This window comes from Camelus bactrianus, chromosome 12, assembly GCF_048773025.1.
Source record: "Camelus bactrianus isolate YW-2024 breed Bactrian camel chromosome 12, ASM4877302v1, whole genome shotgun sequence".
Classification (NCBI taxonomy): Eukaryota; Metazoa; Chordata; class Mammalia; order Artiodactyla; family Camelidae; genus Camelus; species Camelus bactrianus.
In genome coordinates, this window is record NC_133550.1 from 53,767,643 (window position 1) to 53,789,733 (window position 22,091).

A 22,091-nucleotide genomic window follows, 5' to 3' on the forward strand; every position below is an offset into this window, starting at 1 on the left:
TGTGAGTGATATCATATAGTATTTTTCTTTCTCTTTCTGGCTTACTTCACTTAAAATGATGATCTCCAGTTCAATCCATGTTGCTGCAAATGGCAAAATTTTCTTCTTTTTATGGCAGAGTAGTATCATATAATACAAATTTAATATTATCAAGCTAAAGGCTTTCATTATTGATTCCTGCCATCTGTATGAATTATCTTTCTGGAAGTCTTATAATTTAGTGTAAATATTTCCTCTATTTAAATCAAAAGTAGTAATTTATGCAAAGTGTTTTGTACATAGTAAGATCTCAGTAAATGTCATCTATTATTATAAACGCTGTTGCTTCTACACTTACTATTGCTAATTTATTTTAAAGCAATCCATATGCCTTTTTCTCCATATTGAATTTACTTTAAGGTAAACGAGGAGCTGTCTGGACAGTATGAGAATGCATGTTAGAATTTGAATATAATTTTTCTCTGTAAATTTTCTGGTGATTGAGTTTGCTATCACTGTTATTTTTAGAAGTGCCTCAGTGACTGTGCAAAAGTAGAATCATTCCCTCATTATTTAAGCTTTACACTTTTTTGCATGTACTAGTAAAGCAAATTCATATTTTCACAAAGCTGGACCCATATATCTTTCCTTAGGCTATTATTATACAATTATTGTCATATTGTTAGTAAATTTCTTATAAATGTATACATACCATATTTTCTTGCATTAGTTTCCTAGACATAAGAGTCTTTCCAAAGATCTTTTAATTCCTCATTTTGTTTATTTACTGTCATAATGGGTAGGTGTTTTCTTTAGTGAACTGTTTATATTTAATTTCCTACCTTGCAGTCCTCTGTATTGCTAAAATTTTCTTATTAGTAACTCATAACTCTTGCTCTTTCCAAATCATAGTGTTAATTATCAAACTGTTTTCCAGAGACATCCTCCTACATACAACCTGATGTTTCACCAATTCGGTGGACTTCAACTTCAGTTCAAGCAAACTGTACCCATGGGCTAGGGTCTCCCTCCTTTCCCACTTTCCTCCCTCTCCCTTTCTATCCTTCTGATTTCCTTCCTTCCTTCCATCCTTCCTTCCTTCCTTTCTCTCCTTCTTTCTGGAAATATACACACAGACACAGAAACACACTCTATTTGGTGGTAAGGTCTGATATGGGTTGAACTGGGTCCTAGTCTTCCCCTCAAACCACCCTCCCCCACAAAAAAAAAGAGATGTGGGGGTCTTAACTTCCAGTACCTCAGAATGTCATCTTATTTGGAATAGGGCCTTTACAGAGGTGATCGAGTTAAAATGAAATCGTTAAAGTGGGTCCTAATATGACGAGTATTCTTATCTAAAGGAGAAATCTGACACAGAGACAGGCATGCATGAAGGGAAAATGATGTCAAGAGACACAGGGAGAAAACCGCCGTCTATAAGCCAAGGAGAAAGGCCTGGAATAGGTCCATTCCTCGCAGCCCTCAGAAGGAACCAATCCTGGTGACACCTTAATTTGGAACTTCTAGCCTTCAGAACTCTGAGATAATAAATTTCTGCTGTTTAAACAATCCAGCTTGTGGTACTCTGTTAGGACAGCCCTAGCAAACGAATACAAGGTCCAATAAAATTTTGAGAAAGGGAGAAATTGGTTAATGGAATAATCATTGCTTTAGTGCTTGGATATCTGTACCTTTTCTTTTTGGCTTCTGGTAAACCTGAATTTTTACTTGCTACAGCACTCTGTTCCTGGAATAAACTTTTAAAACTTGTTTTGTTTTATATAACCATGATGTGGTGACTGGAGACCTACATTTGCCTGAAAAGAGCAAGCCAGAGCCATGGATAAGAGGCGAGAAACCAGACTCACTTGTCACCTGTAAGTAGCGCTCTCTTACCCATCAGCTGTCATTAAGGGAAAAAAAATGCAATTGGTCTTAGATTTTTCTCTCACTTGTTGGGAGGGGTAGGGCAGCGGGAAGAGAAAGGGTGCGGAGAGTGGGGTGTAAATAAGGCAAGCAGACGCTCCAGAGAGGGTGGGGATAGGGCTTGGCGGAAGAAAAATAGATGAACCTGGTTGGTACAACATAGCTTCCCCAGACCCACCCACCCACCGCCCACCGTTCTCGAGCTCTGCGCTCCGGCGGCGGTGGTTGACACCGAGCGGCGCGGAAGGGACGGCTCCGGCGGCGGCTGCTTAGGGGGGAGACACAAAGCCTGGAGGTCCAAGTCGGAGCCGGGTGATGGTCTTACCTTCGGGTGGGTGAGCTCTCCCGACCTCGGGTCAGCTCCGCTCCAGCCGCGGCCGGCCGCTCTCCCCGCCCCCGGCCGGGTCGCCGAGCGCCGGCTGGACCCGCCCCGAGCTCCATGGTCCGCCCAGCCCCGCGCGATGGTGACTCTGGGCGCCGAGGTCGGCACGGGCCGAGCCCACCGAGCGCAGCATGAAGGCGGCCGGCGCGGCCGGCGGCCGGCGGGGGCGGTCTCCGCGAGCCCGGCGCCCCGGGCAGCGGCCCAACCACCTGAACCCGGAAAACGCCAACAAGTAGTTTCTCGCTGGAGAAGGGCGGCTCGGCTGGGTGTCGGGACTCAGCCCGGCTGCCCGGAGAACCTCGTCCACTCGGAAACCAGAGCAGAACCACTTTCCTCTCGGGCTCGTTAAGGTACCTAGGGGCAGGAGGGCAAGGGGGAGATGTGCCGGGACGCGCGTGCTGGCCCTACAAGGCAGGCATCGCTCCTTCGTTCCGCACTAGGTTGGAGAGGGGCTGCTGTGGGGAGAGGCGGCTGGGAGATGGGAAACGGGGACACTGTCAGCCAGGACTCCCAGCTCGGGGACCCAGGGGGTGTGCCTCCGGCAGCTTTCCCCCGGGCCTCGTTCCTCCTGGAAAGCAAGCCCCCACCCTCCCCCTCCAAGGCGTTTATTTTTCTTGGGAAAGGGGGATGGGATGCATTGATTACTTCTGCTCCCCAAAATGGATCCTAGTTAGTCGTTTCCTTTTCCAAGTAATAATATTAACAACAACAGCACTAATGTGAAAAGGAAATTGGATCAGGGAATTAGGCAGAGATCTCCTCGTGAAAGGCACTAGCAGGGACGTTTTTGCTGTGACTTGTGCCTTCAGTCCTTTTGCCTGGCCCGGGAGGGAGAGTAGAGGCGAACCGAGAGCAGGTCGCGCAAAGGGCACTACTCCCCGGGGGTCAGGGAGCCGCGGGCCGTCCAGAGTTGACCGCGGGTAGGCGTTTAATGGGGGTCGCCGCGGAGCCCGGGGGTCTCCCACCCAACACTGCCAAGTTGCCTGGGCGGAGAGAACTCCCAGCCCAAGGGAGTTGCCTCCAGGAGGGGGTAGGGGGGAGAGGGTCTCGGAATGTGGACGTAGGAGAGTGACCAGGACTGGGGGGAGAGGACGGGGCGGGGGAGGGCTTTGGAGGGAGAGAGACGGGGTCTGGGGGAGACGGGAGAGGGACAGGGGCTGGAAACAGGTTAGACTTGAGAGGACAGAGGGGAGAGAGAGGGTGAGGGGTGAAAAGATGCAGGAGGCAGAGCCGAGGGGGAATGGTGTCATGGAAGGTCAAGGAAGGTTTGGACTGCTGTCCCCGCAGTTTTCTGGAAACGTGGGAAAGGTGTGAAGCTTGAGGCGGGGACAGGGCGGGGAGCCGAACTCCTCCTGGGAGGGCCCTCTGCCCCGTGCTTCTCTGCCAACCCTGCATCTTGGGACTCTTGGGCTGCGAGTGGGGGTGGGGGTCACAGCGCGGCTCCGCCGGCCGAGTCTTTAACTTGGCGCTGTGTTCGCCTCCCCCAGTCATGTCTGAGCCACAGAGATGGGCAAGATCGAGAACAACGAGAGGGTGATCCTCAATGTCGGGGGCACCCGGCACGAAACCTACCGCAGCACCCTCAAGACCCTGCCCGGGACGCGCCTGGCCCTTCTCGCCGCCTCCGAGCCCCAAGGCGACTGCCTGACGGCGGCGGGGGACAAGCTGCAGCCGTCGCCCCCTCCGCTCTCGCCGCCGCCGCGACCGCCCCCACTGTCCCCCGGGCCCGGCGGCTGCTGCGAGGGCGGCGCGGGCAACTGCAGCGCCCGCGGCGGCGGCGGCGACCACCCCGGGGGCGGCCGCGAGTTCTTCTTCGACCGGCACCCGGGCGTCTTCGCCTACGTGCTCAACTACTACCGCACCGGCAAGCTGCACTGCCCCGCCGACGTGTGCGGGCCGCTCTTCGAGGAGGAGCTGGCCTTCTGGGGCATCGACGAGACGGACGTGGAGCCCTGCTGCTGGATGACCTACCGGCAGCACCGCGACGCTGAGGAGGCGCTCGACATCTTCGAGACCCCCGACCTCATCGGCGGCGGCGACCCCGGCGACGACGAGGACCTGGCGGCCAAGAGGCTGGGCATCGAGGACGCCGCGGGCCTGGGCGGCCCCGACGGCAAGTCTGGCCGCTGGAGGAGGCTGCAGCCCCGCATGTGGGCCCTCTTTGAGGACCCCTACTCGTCCAGAGCCGCCAGGGTAAGGCCAGAATCGCCCCCTTTCTTGCTGCTCCAGCTCCTCCCAACTCCTTCCGCAACTTCCTGCTCTTTTCCACCAAGGCGGATAGGGGCAGGGGCTCCCTGACGGTGAGGTCAGAGACCCACCTGGTGCAGGGCAAACTCAGGGACCCTGCCCCCCCCCCCCGCCCCCCCATTATCTCCGTCCTCTCCTCCTCAGGTCAAAGTGAGATTTACTTTAGCAGATGGAACCGAAAGGGCAAATGTCGACTTCTCTGGGCAAGTCTGCCTGGAACCTTCTATAAACTGTACGCTTCAAATCACGCTTGAGTTTCTTTTTCTGACTCTTTTGTTCCAACTTTTTCTTTAGCTCGGATGCCCCTTCAGGCCTTCTGGTCATCGCGATTTGACCTTTTCAGTGAGGCCCGGCACTCCTGCACATCTGACTCACCCGGAGCAGTGGCTCCGATTAGGGATTTAATCTGAGGACAGTAGAGGGGAAATAGAATGTGTGCTGTGGCTGGGCTTGGAGAGGATGTGCCAGGAGGTTCATTTTGTGATGAGAATGTCCTGAATGTTATTTGGGCCTGTCTCCTTCCAAGGGGCAGCAGTGCTGGGCTTGCTTGTCCCAGTGAGTTGACTGGATAACCCACCTGCACAGGGAATTTTGGAGTCTGTGCCTTTCCCCTTGTGCTGTTATCTGTGTTTTTTACAGGTTGGACTAAGATCGGTCGCTTTGGTGATCCTCGTTTAGTTGGAGTCCCTAACTCTGAGTAATTTAGATTGTAGACAACTTTATTTTACTCTACAGCTTGTGATCTCATCCTTAATTTTTCTTTCCAGTTTCTAGCTTGAGTGACAGTTCAAATTTAGTCCTTGACACCCCCAATTAATTCTTCAAAACTCTATGCAGGGACTATAAAAGTAACCAAGAATGGTTTCCCTAGTTTTAAAGGAAATAAAAGAAATATAAATAACTAAAAATTATACAGTACGTGAATGGTTTTTAATTATATGTGAGAAGGGAGTACTGTAGTTACATCTTTGCAACTGCATGTGTCTGGTTTGCTTCTGACACCCAGAAAAGATCTCCCATGGGCAGAATGGGAATTCTCCCAGCTTGACTTTGGCTCCATCCTCATTATTGTCATCCTCTGCATGTCAGAGATACTGTGCAGCTGTCTTGAGAATGTGTCAGAAGATGTGCTTCTGACACCACTTTGGAAGTCTGAGAATATGTTTTGTTTTCAGTTTGGAACAGAATATGAAAGAGAAAATTTAAAGCATTGCAACTTTATGGGATCTGGTATTTAAATGCATGCATACATTCTAGTATGTCCACATTCTCATATTTGAATATAGAATTAATAGCTTCAGCTCTGAAACCTTCCTTTTTAAGACCATTCTATAAATTCAACAAGAATTGGCATTCAGAGGAAAAAAAGTACATATTTATTTATTTATTTACTTACTTAAATTAAATCACAGACTCATAACCGTTACCTCTGTGGGTTTTTTTTTTTGTTTTTTGTTTTGGATTCCAACTGAGTGCCACAGTGCTCTTTTCATTTGGTGGCTAAAAAGAGAATCTGAATTTGTTTTCAGGCTCATCATGTAATTTTTTAAATATCATGTGGTATAAAAAGGACAGAATGGTTTATCTTTCCTTATAATAATATAACACATTTTATTGTAGGCCAGATTGTGTAAAAAAACTTTAAGAAGATGTTCAATTTTATTATTGCTATGAAATTGATTCTATTGATTATTGGTCGAAGGGTAGACCATTAACTTGAAAATAGTTTTTTATAAAGCTTACTAAGATTTCATTGTAATAATATTAAGGATTTGACCTGCATCCATTTTAGGTCAGGAAAAGAACACAGATAGATTAGAGATTAATACAAGGTCAAAGAGCCATTTGAAGCAGAATCAGCTGAGAATCGTAGACCTGGAAAATTTCTTTGAGGTCACCTCTTGAGGACCCTACATTTTGTGGATGAGGAAAGTGGAGCCTGCAGATGCTAAGTGATGGCCAAGGTCATACACCTAGTTAATAGCAGAGCCAGAATTATGCTGGAGGTCTTATGACATCCTCTCCAGGCTGTTTCCACCACAACCACTGATTATAACTGACTGGCTTGTGAAATTTCTGCACATCATGTTGCTCTTGAGATTTAGTGCAGCATAGGACATTCACTAGAATTCTAACTTTGAAAGGTCATCTGTGACGTGTGTGTGTGTGTGTGTGTGTGTGTGTGTGTGTGTGTGTGTATTTTTTTTTCCCCCACCCAGGACTTCCGCTGCACCAACCAACATTAGAGTGCAAATATGGGACTGGCGTTTTCTTAAAATGAGCCCTGGTTTAACTTTACGTTTTTATTTACCAGTTGATATGGAATGTTTTCTTTTTTTTTTTTTTTTTTCAGATTGGCTAACATTTGTGGGACTTGCCTTCAGGAAAATTCCTTTTCAACTTACTAGGGATTGTCTAAAAAAAGAGTAATCAGAAGTCATCATTCTATTTAAAGGTGATTTAATATTCTCATATGGACACTTTTAGTTCAGATGATGGACTGACTTAATATTATCTGACTAATTTGATAAGTAGAATTACATTGGGAGGTCACTGAATGAAATTATATTTTGCATGGACATGATTCTAGGAGACATAAATCAATTATCAAGTGGTTTCTTTCAGCTGTGGTCTTACTGCCAAGAGTCTCATTCTTAATAGAAGTATTTAAATTTTATAAACCCTCTTACTTTTCATTTTATATTAGTTCATCTTTTATTGATATACTTAAGATGAACAATTTTAACTGTCCAAATTCCTTTTTCAATTTGTTATACCTGTTTCATCATTGTCTTTATCCTTTGCGAATATTGAGGAGATTGACTCAATTGTATAACAGATGTGTTTTATTTCTAACTTTTATGATCTAAAGTGACAGGCTGAAACAATAGTGATAGGAACTGGATAATTAATTGAATTTTACAACATTGTATTTTTGCCTTTGTTTGGCATTTCCCCCTCTTCTATTGCTTTTAATTTGTGATGTAAATACGTATTTGAATGGTCCAAATTGTTCAGGTTAACTTCGCAAATAAGTTTATATTTTATATTTATGAATTTGTTCTTAAGAATAGTGTTCCAAAATAGAAATTTATAAAAATTCAAATATAAGTTGTCATGGAAACTTGTTGTGGAGAAAATGAGATCAGGAAAGAAAAGGAGAGATTATTTCTGTTGATGCCACTGAGTGATATTTACAAAAAGTAAAAAGCAAGGATACGTAGATATGTATTTGTGACAATGTTATGCAGTGTGTGTTTACAATTTAATATTGAAGTTTTAGAAGGAAGTGAAGTTTGTATGTGTTTTCCTATGAAGGCATACTAGGTAAGTGAACAGGCTCCAGGCAGAAATTCCTTGATAGAGCTAGATTTTTTAGAAGTTTAAAAACAGGGCAAAACAGTAGAGTTAGAAATATATTAAATAATATGTTCCCAATATTAAAGAGCTGAGAGCAGTTATAATTTCTCCTTCTCTGTCTTCTTTTCACTTATCTTTCTAGGGGAGGAAGGAAGGTGACTGAATTGGGTTCTGTTTTGGAGTGTGGCTCTTCCTTGGTGCCATGTATATCTTTGATTACCTGATCAATCTTTTTTTTTTTTTTTTAACTTTCAGAGAGCATTTTAGAAAAGAGAAACACAAGAGTAACTGCCATGGAACTTTATTTAAGGTGTTGTCTTTACCATTATGTGCAGATAATCCCAAATATACTTGGATTGTGATACTGAATCCACCATTTTTTTAAATCTAGAAAATATTTACTTTATCAGCATTTTAAATCATTTTATTTCCATAGCATCACTGAAATACACTCCTTAAAACTACTAAAATTTAAATTTCAGTATCTAGAATTGGATTCAGAATTGCAAATATGTAATTTACTTTTTTATGAACCATTTTCCCTTCTACCTCAAAGTGCAAAGCAAAGCAGGAAAGAAGTGATCTAAATTACTGTTTACTGGCTTTGTGTGTGACATTGATTTAAAAAAAAATTGTAATAAGGTGAGGACAATTTGAGTCAGATATTAAGATTAAAGAAAGAAAACATATTAATTCTTGGTTTGTCAGCATTGCTCTAGTTAAAAGAACTAGTGGCCAAAAGTAGCTTGTTCATAAAATATTTTGGTTAATTATTATAAAATTTTAGAATGTTTATTTAGTCAATGAACATTGACTATGCAGTCACTCTGGACAAGAAACTGTGTGAGTTACTGGGACTGCGTGGGGAAGATTTAGTGCTTTGCCCTCAATCAGCTCACCACTCTATTTATAATAAAATGTTTCCTAAAACATTATCTATTCAATTAAAAACTTCAACAAACAAAATCCCAGAGATATTAAAGATGTTTTCCTCAAAAAAAAAAATCTCATATGGAAATATTGCCTGACATGTGCAGGAAAATATTCCATTTAGAAATGATACTTTTAAGATATTGTTAGTCTTTATGAAAGTGTTAGGCTATTTCAATCTTGATTTTTTGATTTTCGAAGTGGTTTATAGGCTGTCTCTTTGCAATGTTATTGAAGAATATGATAAAGGCAGTACTTATAGCAAACAACTGAATTATTTGTAGTGGGTCAAGTGTCTTCATCCCCTTCCATTTTCAGTGAAAGTCACGGCCAACCATATGACAATGCAAATCCAAACTTCAGACCCCCTAGAAAGAGTCTGCTGTAATAGTCTGGTGTGCTTGCATTTGCCGTATAAGCATCTAAGTGTCCTTTGACCTTTTCCAGGCCACTAATTATACAGTTCACAAATAAACTTAATTTTATTCTTATATCCGGAGCATTGGATAGGATCAGAGTGTACCTGATTTAACGCATCATTAAAAGAATCAAACAACTTCAATAGGATTGTATTTTTCAGTAGTACATTTGATCACAAACTAGGATATCGGATCCACTGCTGGGCACTGGGCATGCCAAAGGTGAATAGTTGGGCAGGTTTGGTGTGACTCTTTTTGGTTCTGTTTTGCTAAGAGCTCATTTGGAGACCAGAGTTGAAAAAAACTACATGAGAGTCAAGGAAATGGTTCTTCTCCTTGAAGAAGCTTATTTTCAAAGCAGCTGAAAACTAGGAAATGCGTAGGTTTATGTAGAAATGCAGGTCGACCTTTCCCATTTGGAAGTGTGTCTTTACTATTGACTTTTACTACTGCAAATAAAGTAAATGCTGTTTTCAGTTCCCATTTTTTTTCAACTTCTGAGTCATATATCCTTTTTATGATGGCAGCCTTTAAAAATATGTCTAAATTAAATAGTAAAGGGCACTAAAGGACTGATAAAAGGTAAACACAGACCTCCATAAGGAAATATGTAGTGGCAACAGAATTCAAACAGTAACCATCAGCATGTTACATAAACTTCAACTCTGTGTGACGTATGAAGGGCTTTTCTTCTGGAAGAGCAATCAAGATTTTTTATGACAGGATAGCAGTGCTTTTTGCTTTTCTTATAGGTTGAAGGGAGGTGATTAATTTTAATGCTGTGTCGTCAACATTTTCACAGGAAGTGACGAAAATGTGGGTGTTGGAAGGAGAAGAAAGCAGTAAGAAAGAATATATGGAAACAGCACTGGAAGCAGGTCTAGGGCGGGATCCATGAGCCCTGGGCGCTGACCCGGATTTCGCAACTAGCTGTGTGACCTTGGAGGGTTTACTTCATCTTCCTCAGTCTTGATTTCCTTTTGCCTTATTTTGGGGAAAGGAAAAAAAAAAAAAAGGATGACACTTTGGGCAAGATAAGTATCCAAACTTCTTTCCAGCTCTAAGATTTTGAGATTTGGAGAAAAAACAAGGATACTTATTGCTAAAAATCCCTGAGGGTGGGGCCGGGGAGGGACAGCATGTCCGCCCTCATTTTGATTGTACTCTAGGGACCATCACAGTAATAAGGTAAACTAGTATTGATTTCTTTTGGTGTTTTGCATTATAACTTTCTGCCCTCTTTTTTTTTTTTTTCCTACAGCTGTTGGGTAGCTGCTCTGGTTACCATAGAAACAGGTTAGCTCCTAGCTTCCTGTTTCCATTGAAAACAGCTTTCTCTCAACCACATATTGATCTCAGGAAATCATTTTTGCTTTGGCTCTGTCATGAAACCCATAAAGATGATCGGCCCTGTCATTTCCTAAGTGTAAGATTCAGTGCAGGTTTAGACCCATCTACTCACAAGGCTAACTGATTAGATAATCTCAGTTTTATTTCCCTTTGAAAAGAGCCTTGTCAAAGACACCATCCTTTTCCCCTTCCTGTATCTTATATAGAGGGGAAAGTCTTATTCACTCGAGGATTTACAGATATGCCTAACACATTTAAGTGTTTACAAAATAGTGTCAAATTATTCAGTTCTAATCTCTTTCATAACCCATTCTATCAGAATGAGCATAGAGAATACTATGCAGTATAGCATAGTGCTTAAGTTTGTATTTTAATGTACCCATTAATGAAGACTATTTCAAGATAAAAAATATGTATTATATAGTGCACCATATTTCTCTTTTAAGAAAAAATAGTGTTCTATTTCAGGATATACATATTTACATAAAAAGACTTATTCACAGTCATGATGTAGATACATGCCCAGGGAATATATTTATAAAAACTTTATATGGATAAGCAAAGGAAGAGACTCAGGAATATGGCTTAAAGTTTTGATTGAGACTACTAATGTGCGTGCATCTGTATTTGTGTACTATGTATATATACATATATACATATATTATCTAAAATATATGCTCTTTGAATGAGATTGGTGACTGGTGTCTATAACACACGTCTGGTGTTCATGGGATTTTGAATCGGAAGGGAACTGGTGATCACCTGGTATAATTGCCTCAATTCACAGAAAAGGCAGCTGACTTGATCATCGCCAAGGCTAGGGAGTGACGGTGGCAGGGCTGGAATTGAGGTCCTCTGACTCCTGGCGCTCTTCCCGTTCCATCTCGACTGCTTAGTCTGGGTTGGGTTTAACATTAGATGCACAAATTTTAGCTCTTGGGAAGCAGCGAGAGTGTTAGGAATAGTTGGGGTAGGGTCTGTCCTCTTCTACGTCCTGTTACTCAGCAGTAGCAGGGGAGTTGTCACTGTTTTAGGTATTCTCTCAATTTCCAGATCCCGCTCCAGATGCAGCGCTCCATTGCTGCCTTCTCTACCAGGTCTACCTCTTACCCTTCTACTGTCTTTAAAGCCTCCAGACTACCCTGTCTATGCACTTACTTCCAATTTTTTTCCTTTATCCCTGTGTGTGTGTGTGTGTGTGTGTGTGTGTGTGTGTGTGTGTTTTATAATATGTTTTTCTACTTTAATTGGATTTTACCTTTGGAATTTTTTAACGCAACCCTATTTCAACCTATTGGTGATGACGAATGTATTTTATAGAACATTGCCTTCTCACATGTGATTAACCAGATCATGGTGAGTTTACACAAAAATAACTGGTGAATTAGCGTGTAAGATATTTGGAGCTGCTTTTAAGATCTGTAAATGAGATTAGATGTTGTTGTGAGGTTAGTAATTACAGGACAGAAAAACTTTTCTTTCAACATTTCTGTAGTAGCCAGTTAGCCAAAGGTGGTATTTATTGCCTTGGGATGGGATGTAAAGCAACATTATAATTTTGAGAGTGTTTGAGAGAATGCATTTCAGAATCAAAACAGTTCTCGAGAAGCTGGGCCAAAATGTTGCTGGTAATATTGGGAAGAAATACTCCATTGTTACTATCGTTACTTGACTGACCTTTTCTTCTGAAAGCTGATAATGATAAAGACATCTTTGTAATCTGACATTTATTTCCTTGGTGTTCGTGTATTAAGAAAATCCTATGCAGACACCTCAGTAGTGTCGTCTTTGTTTCCTGTTTGAAGACTGGTGGTTTTGCTATCAGATCTTAGAGCTTTGACCTTCTTTATGGGTCTGACAACATTGTTGACATCTTTAAAAACTGGAGCAAAGGTCAAGATAGCCCTTCTTGGCAACTGTTCTGTGACTTAGTCTCAGCAATGGAAGGTGTCCTTGGAGTTGTCTCTATGGAGGAAGTCCCAGTGGTGAAAATATACCACCTTTTGGCCACAGGTGTTCCCTTACTTTACACCAATACTTTGTTCAGAATTTTAAAATCATTCACTAAATGATAAAATGCAAAGAAGTTTGTTTTTTAATAAAATAAAAGTGATCCTAAGTAATATTGTCAAGATATTCAAATGATATTGCTTATCATAAATTTCAGACACCCTGTTTATGAATAACATTTAAGCAAAAATTATTTGGATGAATATAAAGTTATTCACTGAGTATTTGCCAGATTGAGTTCAATGAAAGGGCCAGAGATTGTTCAGAATTTCTGTAAATTTTGCATCTGTGTTTGCAAATTATACAGCAGCAACTCATGTTGCTGTTTATTGATAAATGATAAAATGCTGTTTGCTAAAAAGTGAATATTGTGTAATAATTGTATTGGAAACAATGGCAAAGTAATCATAGCAAGAGGACGCTTCCTTACCATATTAGTTTGGATAAAGTTGACATTTAGGAAAGCGGAACAACATAGTTATTACAGTTTGATTTATTAAATTGTCCTGCTCTGTTGAGGTGAGCAGTAAGAAGGCAATTATGAAAATTATTAAAATATCCTTAATGAAACCTGTCTTTCATATAAATTGAGTAGGAAGTGTGCAGAACAGAGATTTAGCTGGCTCTTTTGTGTGCAAACAGAATCTAAAGTAGCAAGTAGCCTTTTTTTTAAGCTATTGGAACTTTATTATCAGGCCTGAGTGACCTATCAGAGTCATATAAAACGATTAGTGGGTGCATCAAGGTTGAAAACCTATCGTATTTGTATCATGATGGATAAATATGTGTGAGCTTATGCTTAATTCCTAGATTCAAAATGGTGTTGACTGTCCTTTGGTACTTAGACTACAATGCTACAGATATATGAAGTTCATACAAATTAATTAAGTCAAATACATTTTAATGCACTAACAGGCTTCAAAGACATTCAAAATGGATTAGTCTTAATTCAAAAACAGGGTTCTTTAAGTGCTTCCATTTCTCTTGTGAATCTGCTGTTCAATTTTTAGTTGTAACATTTGCATACTATCAGTTCTTAGTTTTTTAAATTTAGTGATTGTTTTCAATAGCTATTCATTTTCCATGTATGTATTAACTGTTGATTTAATTCAATCTCAGATTTCTCTGTCTTAAGGGATTTCTTGGCAACTTTATTTTTGAGTCCTTGACTTTGTGCTTCAGTGCTAGGTTTCTTTATCAACAACCTTTTGTGTTTCCTCTACCTTGACTTGCATTTCTTGGTTGAAAGAATAGTGTATTGTCATCAGACGTTACTACAAACTGTGAGAGAACCAAGCACGGGAGGTGTGGCAGGAGATGGAAACTGAGGTTGGATCCAAAGGCTTGGTAAACTCTGTTGAGGTCTGGTCTTCCTCTGGCAGTAATGGGGAGCTTTTGAAGGATTTTAAGCAGAGCAATGGCATAAATGATTGTAATTGGGAATAGCATTCAGAAACCTTTGTACCTGAAGAGGGGACTGGGTTGGGGAAGATGAGTGCAAGTTTGTCAGGAGAGCTACAGTTTAACATGTTATTGCAGTAATCCAGGTACGAGATATACTGCTGATCTCAGTGAAAACGGTGGCCAGAGGGATGAGGCAAAATGAACATAATTAAAGTGGAACTGTTGATTAATTAGGTGCAGTGAATGAGGCGGAGAAGACAAGAATGTCTCCCTAGTTTCCGTTTGCACAGTGGAACAAGACAACCCTTATGACTTCTTTCTAATTCAAAATTTGGTGGTTATATGATTTGAGAAGTCAGTAGTTATTCTTTCGCAGAATTTAACGCTATAATATTTTGTATTTTTTTTTTTGCTGTTCTTTTATATTTCAGTACCAATTACCCGATTATTAACAGCCATTTCACAGATTTTATGGTTGTGAAATTAAATGCAAAGTATGGCCCTTAAAATTTTTGGTTGCAGTAATTCACCACCATAAAAATGTGTTGAGGAGTAAGAAGTCTTCCCTATAAGAAATGTCAGCTTTGCATTGCTATTATTTTGGTTTAATGCCCAAGAAAATAATATTACTTTTTGCATAATTTGTGTGAAATGGAACTGACTTATTCAACATAGTAGCTCATGTAGCCTCCAAAGCGAGAAGCTTAAATTGAACTGAGGATTTAAAAAAAAGTACTGAAAAGATTCTTTGGCCCTAAAAACTCCTTGGAAAATTGCTTTAAATAAATATTTCCTTTACATAAAAGTCCAGTAAGGAGCAAAGGTAGTGAGGTAGTGAGGACAGTGAGGAAGAAAAACAAAAATGATCATAAGCAGCAGGGGATTTAAACTGGGAAGAAGATGGTGACTCAGAGCCAAGGCAGAGTAATTCCTTCTAAAGCATTAATATACCGTGCTATTTTCTTGCTTACAACCCATTTATCCCTTTCCATCGGCCACGGGTCAGGATATACGTTCCTGAGCCTGGCTCTCTGGAATCTGTCTATCATCTAAAATCCTAGTAATAGCTCTCAAAACTCCACCAGTAAGACCACATGGCTTGCAGTCTTGAATATAAGAGATGTGACTCTTGAGTATGAGAGATGTGTTCACGTTGTACATTTGTGTACAGTGATGTCACAACCTGGAATACTTTCTCTCCCTCGATTTAACAGGTTGATTCAGTCATGTTTCCTTATCTTGTATAATTATCAAGTCTTACTTGACATCTTCTAAACTCTCGCAAAGCAGTGCGTTTCTTCTGAGTTTCCATATCACTTTGTAGTTACAGTATTGTTATAGCATTTAGCTGACTGTATTAGTTTTCCTGAGCTGAGCAAATTACCACAAACTTAATGTCTTGAAACAACAAAGAAATTTACTCTCTTATAGTTCTGGAGGCTGGATGTCTGAAATACAGTTGTCAGCACGATTGGTTTCTTCTGGAGGTTTTTGAGGGAAAAAATCTGTGCCTTGGCTCTCTCCTAGCTGCTGGTGATTTGGGGCAATCTTTGGTGTTCCTGGGTTTGCAGACACATCACTCCAATCTCTGCTGCCATTTTCACATGTTGACCTTTCCTGTGTGTCTCTCAGTTTTGTCTTATAAAGACATCAATTTTTTGGATTATAGCCCATAATAATCCAGTATGACCACATCTTAATTTAGCTAATTACATCTGCAAAGATGCTATTTCAAAATAAGGTCATATTCTGAGGTTTGGAGTAAACATGCATTTTGGGGAGCTACCATTCAACCCAGTACACATTGACTTTTCCATTGGGGCAACATTTTCATAATATCCAGTAAATCTTTTATATTCTGATTTATCCTTTTCCGTATCAGTATGCTCTCATTTAATGGATACAATACCTTCCTGAATTTTATGATGACACTAGTTAGATAATTTTTCAATTCTAGAATTAACTCTGATCCTTCTATGGAATTTTTTCTATTCTTTCACCTTTGTTCTTTTTTATACTATTGATTTTCTTCAAATGTCTTTTCCTTTGAAAGAGGGTAGGATGATTGTGTTATGTGGGTAGATAGGCAGGATCGTGTGGAAACATAGGATTCCCTTCAGAATGGGTGGGGAGGAGCAGGTGGGCAATTGAGGGACCCTCTGAAGGTCTAACAAAGGAAGCTGTATTTGGGGACAGAACTTTAGCGAATTTCAGTTAATGCAGTGACCTTTCCCTTTTCTTCTCCGTGCACTTTGAGGAAATCCGAGGTACTAAGAAATTTGCTTCACTTTCTGTCACACCAACACAACTAATTAGAAACTGTCTTCTCTTCTGTTGATTCTCTGTGTAATTTAGAGAGAGCTATTCTTGCTGCTATATCCTGAGGGCAAATTCTGTAGCCAGCCACTAAAAGAAGTTGGGGACCTCCAAGGAATGGTCCCACAGCCAGCTCCTTGTCTTCAGGACTGTTACCTCTGGGTTTGTGATTCCTCTGGCTTCTGGACCTCTCTGGGGAGAACTGGACCAACCTCAAGGAAAGCTGTCTCTTGCATCTGTATGGAATTCCATTCTCCCCCTCCCTGAATCTGCATTTCCATTAGTTCAATCCTGTTTGCTTAATGTCTTAGTATTTCTGGGTCAATGATAGCAATGTTTCCTGTTTTCTATCCCTGTGCTTTTTCCCCATTATTTTAAATGAGATTTGGCCAAGGAGATGAGGTATACTATCTTCCACTAGAATTTGAGCGTATACATATAGGCTTCTTGCTCTTACTAGTTATGAACTTGTGCACAGGGCACCATTGCAGTCTTCTTGTTCTCCAGAGTTATGTACACGTCTGGTAGTTTTCTCAGTGAGATTTTATTACCATGTGAACAATTCCATGAGTCTCCTTGTCTACAAGGATATATTGCTCTGTGGTTCTTCCCCACCAAATCAGTGTTTCATCTTATCTTCTTGGAGCCAACCTTCTTTATCTACTTTTTACCTATTTGATTCCCAAGTATATAAACCTAGTGAAGAAATTCATAGCCTTTGTAGAGTGTGTGATTTTACCCTTACTCTAAGAAGCTTGTTAGACTAACATTAATACAAAGTCCTAGAAAATGATCACTTGGAGAACAGTGACACTTTAATTTGTCATCTGCCCACTGAGAATACATTTGTAAGAACATGAACTTTGATGGTTTAACAGATGTTTGTGGTACTTAATGTTCCCCAATAAAGTAGCAGCATCAAGTTTAAATAATGTTTACATATTAGTGTGCTTTGATTTTTTTTACACAGGGACATTGCCAGTGAGACCAAATGCCTAGTCCTTATTTCGTAGAAAAACATCTGACTGATGATAATTGATGGCACTGGTTGTCCTGCTAATTACATGGAAACGAGTCCTTCACTGAAGGATGCTGTGTCCTAAGAAAAGATGCTGAAGAATGGATGTTGCAGCAGCCAGGAAATTAGGCAAGGAGAGCAAGAAAAAAAAAGATTCCTATTCATCACAGTATTGTTATCTCATTTCATTTCGTAAGATAGAATTATCCAAAGGTGAATTTTTCTCCATGCTATCTAGAATACACTTTATCAAACCAATGCAGTGATGAAGACCACTACACCTAAAACCTAATTTATGCTCAGATACTTTCTTTGAGTTGTGGCAAATAGCAGGCCTGAGAAAGACATTTAAAGAAACATATTTACATTGTAGTGGTCATGCAAATAGAAGGGATGAGAAAAACCTTCAGTTATACAATGGACTGTGTATATTACAGAGATGAGGTAAAACTGTATTGTTTTTAGGACGAAACACTGTGAGATAGTAGTTCAAATAAAAATGATAAAGGACATTATAACATTCAAAAGAGAATAATATTGGAAGAAGTTTATATTTTTAAGGTGAGGGCTTGTTGCAGGCTATTTATTTTTAAAATAAACATGGTTTTAAATCATGAAATTAGGACAGTTGAGGAAGTATATAAATGCTGAGGAAGAAAATAGCCCTTTTACCCTCCAAAGGCTACTAGAAATTTAGTATAATTATTTTATTTTTATTTTGTCTAAGATAATTCTAACCATAGGGGTAAAGAGAGTTTATTTTATCCAATGTTTGATCTTTGTAATCAGGAACGCTGTACCTTTCCATTTTATTCAAATCTGGTTTTACAGTTCAAAAAGGAATTTCGTTTACTTCAAGTGTTATTACTACATATTTTATGTTTAGTTGATCTTGTTCTTCATTACATTTTGACTAGTTATTGAAGGCATATGAGTTAACTGCTGCTTTTAGTACATTATTCAAATGTATGGTTATCTTTCTGAACCTTTATTGATTGCAATAGTGTTTCAGTTTATTGTTTTAGGTTTTGTGGGTATGCCATATATATAAATGATAATTCATTTGATAATTTCTAATAGTTATAACTAATGTATCTTTTAATTTTTATTATATATGTAATTTATAACTATATTTATGGTCGTAATTTTCAGACGTATTTATACCTTTTTAACAAATTCCCACTATTGTTCTCCTGTCATTATTTCTCATTTTGAGTCAATTTGAAAACACTTTTCAGTGATATGCTATATATTTTTAAATTTATTTTTCAGGAATGACGAGTATGATATGTTTTTGTGGGTATTTGTCTATCTGAGGATATCTTTCTGTTGTGTGCACGTATGAAAATTATCTTGGCTAAGTTTAGAATTTTTGGATATGCAGGTTTGATTACTAAAATCTGCAGTTTCTGTCTGTTATTTAGAAATAATGAAGTGTCAAATAAAAAGAGGATAGGGAAGTTTCCATGTACCGTGAGCACAGGCAGGAGCCCTAAATAAACCTTGGCCCCAAGAAGGACATCTCGTGCTGCAGGTTACACTTTCGCTTCCACCCTTATTCTACAGTCCTCTTGGCATTCTGCAGCCAAGACTCAGAATTGTCCTGAATTTCCTCCTAATCCATCTATGTTGTAGCATAATCTCCCTTTAAGAGGCAGCACTTTGTGATGGCTAAGAGGAGAGATCTTGGCATCAGGCAGAGCTGGATTTGGATATGGTCTTATGACGTGTTAGTTGCATGACCTTGGATGATATAATTCACTTCTTTAAGATTTGTTTCATTATTTGTAAAAGAACCTCCTCATAAGATGGGTATTGTGGGGATTAAATGATATGAGAACTAAATGAGATAATGCATTGAATGTGTATAGCAGAATGCCTAATTAAAGTAAACCTTCTGTAAATGGTAACTATTATTATATGAAACTTAAGGGCAGGCTGATGGGCAAAATCTTGTCTAATAATTGGTGGCTTCTATCAAATGCTTATTGTATGTCTAGGTCTGAGGATAGGAGAGCCTGTTTTCATTGGATCATAGGTAGAAAATCCAGGAAGCTGTGGGAAACTTTTGACGATTATTTGCATTTTTGTCAATAGATTGTGGAGCACAGCTGACAACTTTCTATCATTGCCTTGACCATAATTCCACTAAGTTTGGACTTTGTGTTGAAGAGAAGTAAGGCAACATTCCTGATACTCTTGTTTCCTTTTCTGTGTGAGGTGAAGGGAATAAATGATCAAGAGCACAAGGGAGACAGAGATCACTTTTGTTCAATGCATTACCAGTGCCTAGGACAGACTGGTACAGAGTAGGTATTCAAAGAAGTGTTTCCTGACGGAGTGGCCAGCTGACTCTTGTAAGTGGTGGGGTATATACTTCCCAGCATGTGACGCTTCGAAGGCTACTGATTCCCCTACAAATGCATCTCTGAGGGAAGCAACTAGAAACCTCCTTCCCTCAGCTCCATGGCTCCCTGGGATGGTTGTCAGGTGATAAGGAAGCAGGAGGACCCCCAGCCATTGTTCCACTGCTGGTACTGGAGAACTTAACCATACGGGCAACTCTCCACTTCTGAACGGTCGAAATAGTAATGACTAAGGAAAAAATAGTGTTACAGAAGCAGAGTTCTTCTCTCTTATTAAGAGGTTCCCATTCCTTGAAAGATTATTGGTAGACTGATTCTTGGCTAATGTGTTTTCCCCCATCAGAGGTAAAGTCTGCACCAACTGTAACTTCTAAGCTCAAGAGAGTTTTCGTATTTCTCTAATCCTGATCAACCTTCACTTTCCTCCACCTGCTTTCAAGAGTTTGAGCATAAGGTGCTATGAACATCAATTCTTAACTGTTCTCATCAATAGGTATTTTAATTAGTATAAACTCTATCTGGATCCTGGCATGTTGTGAATTTTTGTCCTTAATTCTCTGTGCCTTTCTAATGTGTTATTATTATATGTTTTTATGACTGTAGGGTTGCCAGATAAAATGCAACACCTAGTTAACTCTGAATTACAGATACACAAAGAAATAAATGTTTTTAGTATAAATATGTGTACTAAATTATGGGTCATATACTAAAAACATTTTGTTTCTTATCTGACATTCAAAGTTAAGCAGGTATCCTGTATTTTTATATGCTAAATCTGGCAACTCTACATTGTGTTTTAGAAGAGAATTCAGAAAGAAAATTTCAGTGTCCACACTTTGCAGTCTTTCTTACTGTTTTAGCATTAGTGCCAAACAGATTTTCCAACTGAACATATTCATGGTGCTACGCATTGTCTACTATTCCTCTAGCTCTCGTTTTTGAAACAGTTAGTGTTCAAATAGAGATAGATAACTTCTCCAGCTGTCTAATGACACCACTGCCAGAACAACAAAGATGGTTGGGCCTTTGCCAGAGGTGATTTCTGTGGTCCCAGAGCTGGAGAAAGGGTAAAATTTAATAGCAATTTCAATCAAATGTTATTTTACTAACATACCCCTGTATTCTTTTCTTTTCTTGTTGGCTTTTGTACAACTTCTGTTTGCATGTTAATAGCCTCTTCCTGGTATATTTCACTCTAAAAAGGTAGAATGATTGCAAAAAAGAGGGCTTTTAATTATTACTGAATAATTGCACACCAAGGCTATATCATTGAAGGAAAACTCAGTAACTGCTAATGAGCTATGCAGAAATCCATCTTCTTATTTCAGGTGTGTTTTTAAATTTATAGGTATATGCATTCTTAACTTCTGGCAGTTGGATTTCTCATAATTTTCTTTTATAGTCTTCAGGTTGTTTTATTTATGTTATTAGTTGTGCTATTTTCAGACAGGCAATAGTCCATGGGCAATTAAACGTTAATTAAGGCGTCTACTCCATGACGTACTTTGGACAAAGTTGCTTCTTGCTTCAGTTTGGTTCCACAATCATTCTCATTGGCCTTCACTGTGTCTCTTCTGCAAATAGCTCTCCTCACGAGCGGTGCCAGCCCTCCCCACTGTGAGTTCCTCATGATTCTGTAAGTGAGGAACAAGCAGGTGAAGGAATGCAGCTGAGAAAATAAGGACAAAGAAAGAGGCTGGAACAGAAGAGCATACCCTATAACTGTAATTCAGTAAGAGTGATTTTCTAGGGTTTAGTAAATTGTCTCTTGAAGTTGGTTGCAACAGAGGACTTCTAAAAATGTTTTGAACAATGGCAATGTCATACTAAGGGCATAATCTCCCCAAGCAGAAGTGTGTTCTTCAGTACCTAAGTCCTTTGAGATGCTGCATCATAAAAAACAAATTCGGTTTGAGAAATGAGTCACACTCTATCTCCGCTTTTTCCACTCGATTCACGGTGCACATTGTGCATTAAGCCTCTGAGAATCCCATTTAAAACAAAAAGGGAAATTGCGTATCTTCCAGTTTTTTCCCCCCAATCATACAGTTTCATGGAATATCTTTCATAAAATGCTGTCCTTAGGGCACTTTTTAAAAGGAGGAGGTCATATGATTGTTTATCTGAGTTTTGATTTGTGTGTTTTTAAAGCCATTACTATAGAGTCACATATTGCAGGGAGGGCTAATGAAAGGACAGGGACACCTGGTAGTCATGTATCTAAGTTAAACCACAGGACTGAAGTGAGAAAATACGATTTTGTGCAACTGTGTGCCTTTGAGTTTGGCCACTGTTCAAGACAAAATTTGAGGGGTCTGATCACATGATTCCATAAGAGAGTAAGGAATCAAGAGCTAGAAAATAAAAAAGTAACATGAAAATAA

General features: G+C 40.0%; 2 protein-coding genes across 7 annotated transcripts in view; one reads left to right on the forward strand and one right to left on the reverse strand.

Moving 5' to 3' along the window:
• LOC123618006 (large ribosomal subunit protein eL32-like) overlaps window positions 1-2,349 on the reverse strand; it is a 32,389-nt gene extending 30,040 nt beyond the window's left edge. The window contains exon 1 of the mRNA XM_045519455.2: window positions 2,231-2,349. The gene's annotated coding sequence lies outside the window, so the exon portion shown is untranslated. The remainder of the gene's footprint in view (window positions 1-2,230) is intronic.
• KCNC2 (potassium voltage-gated channel subfamily C member 2) overlaps window positions 1,949-22,091 on the forward strand; it is a 176,033-nt gene continuing 155,890 nt past the window's right edge. For 2 of the 6 annotated variants that reach the window (XR_012510829.1, XM_074375381.1), the window contains exons 1-2: window positions 1,949-2,637; window positions 3,775-4,480. Coding sequence is in view for 5 of the 6 variants with exons in the window: in XM_074375381.1 (XP_074231482.1) it covers window positions 3,794-4,480 (687 nt within the window). In the remaining variant the exon portion in view is untranslated. The remainder of the gene's footprint in view (window positions 2,638-3,774; window positions 4,481-22,091) is intronic. The other 4 variants (XM_074375385.1, XM_074375384.1, XM_074375382.1 and 1 more) reach the window with 4 other exon arrangements.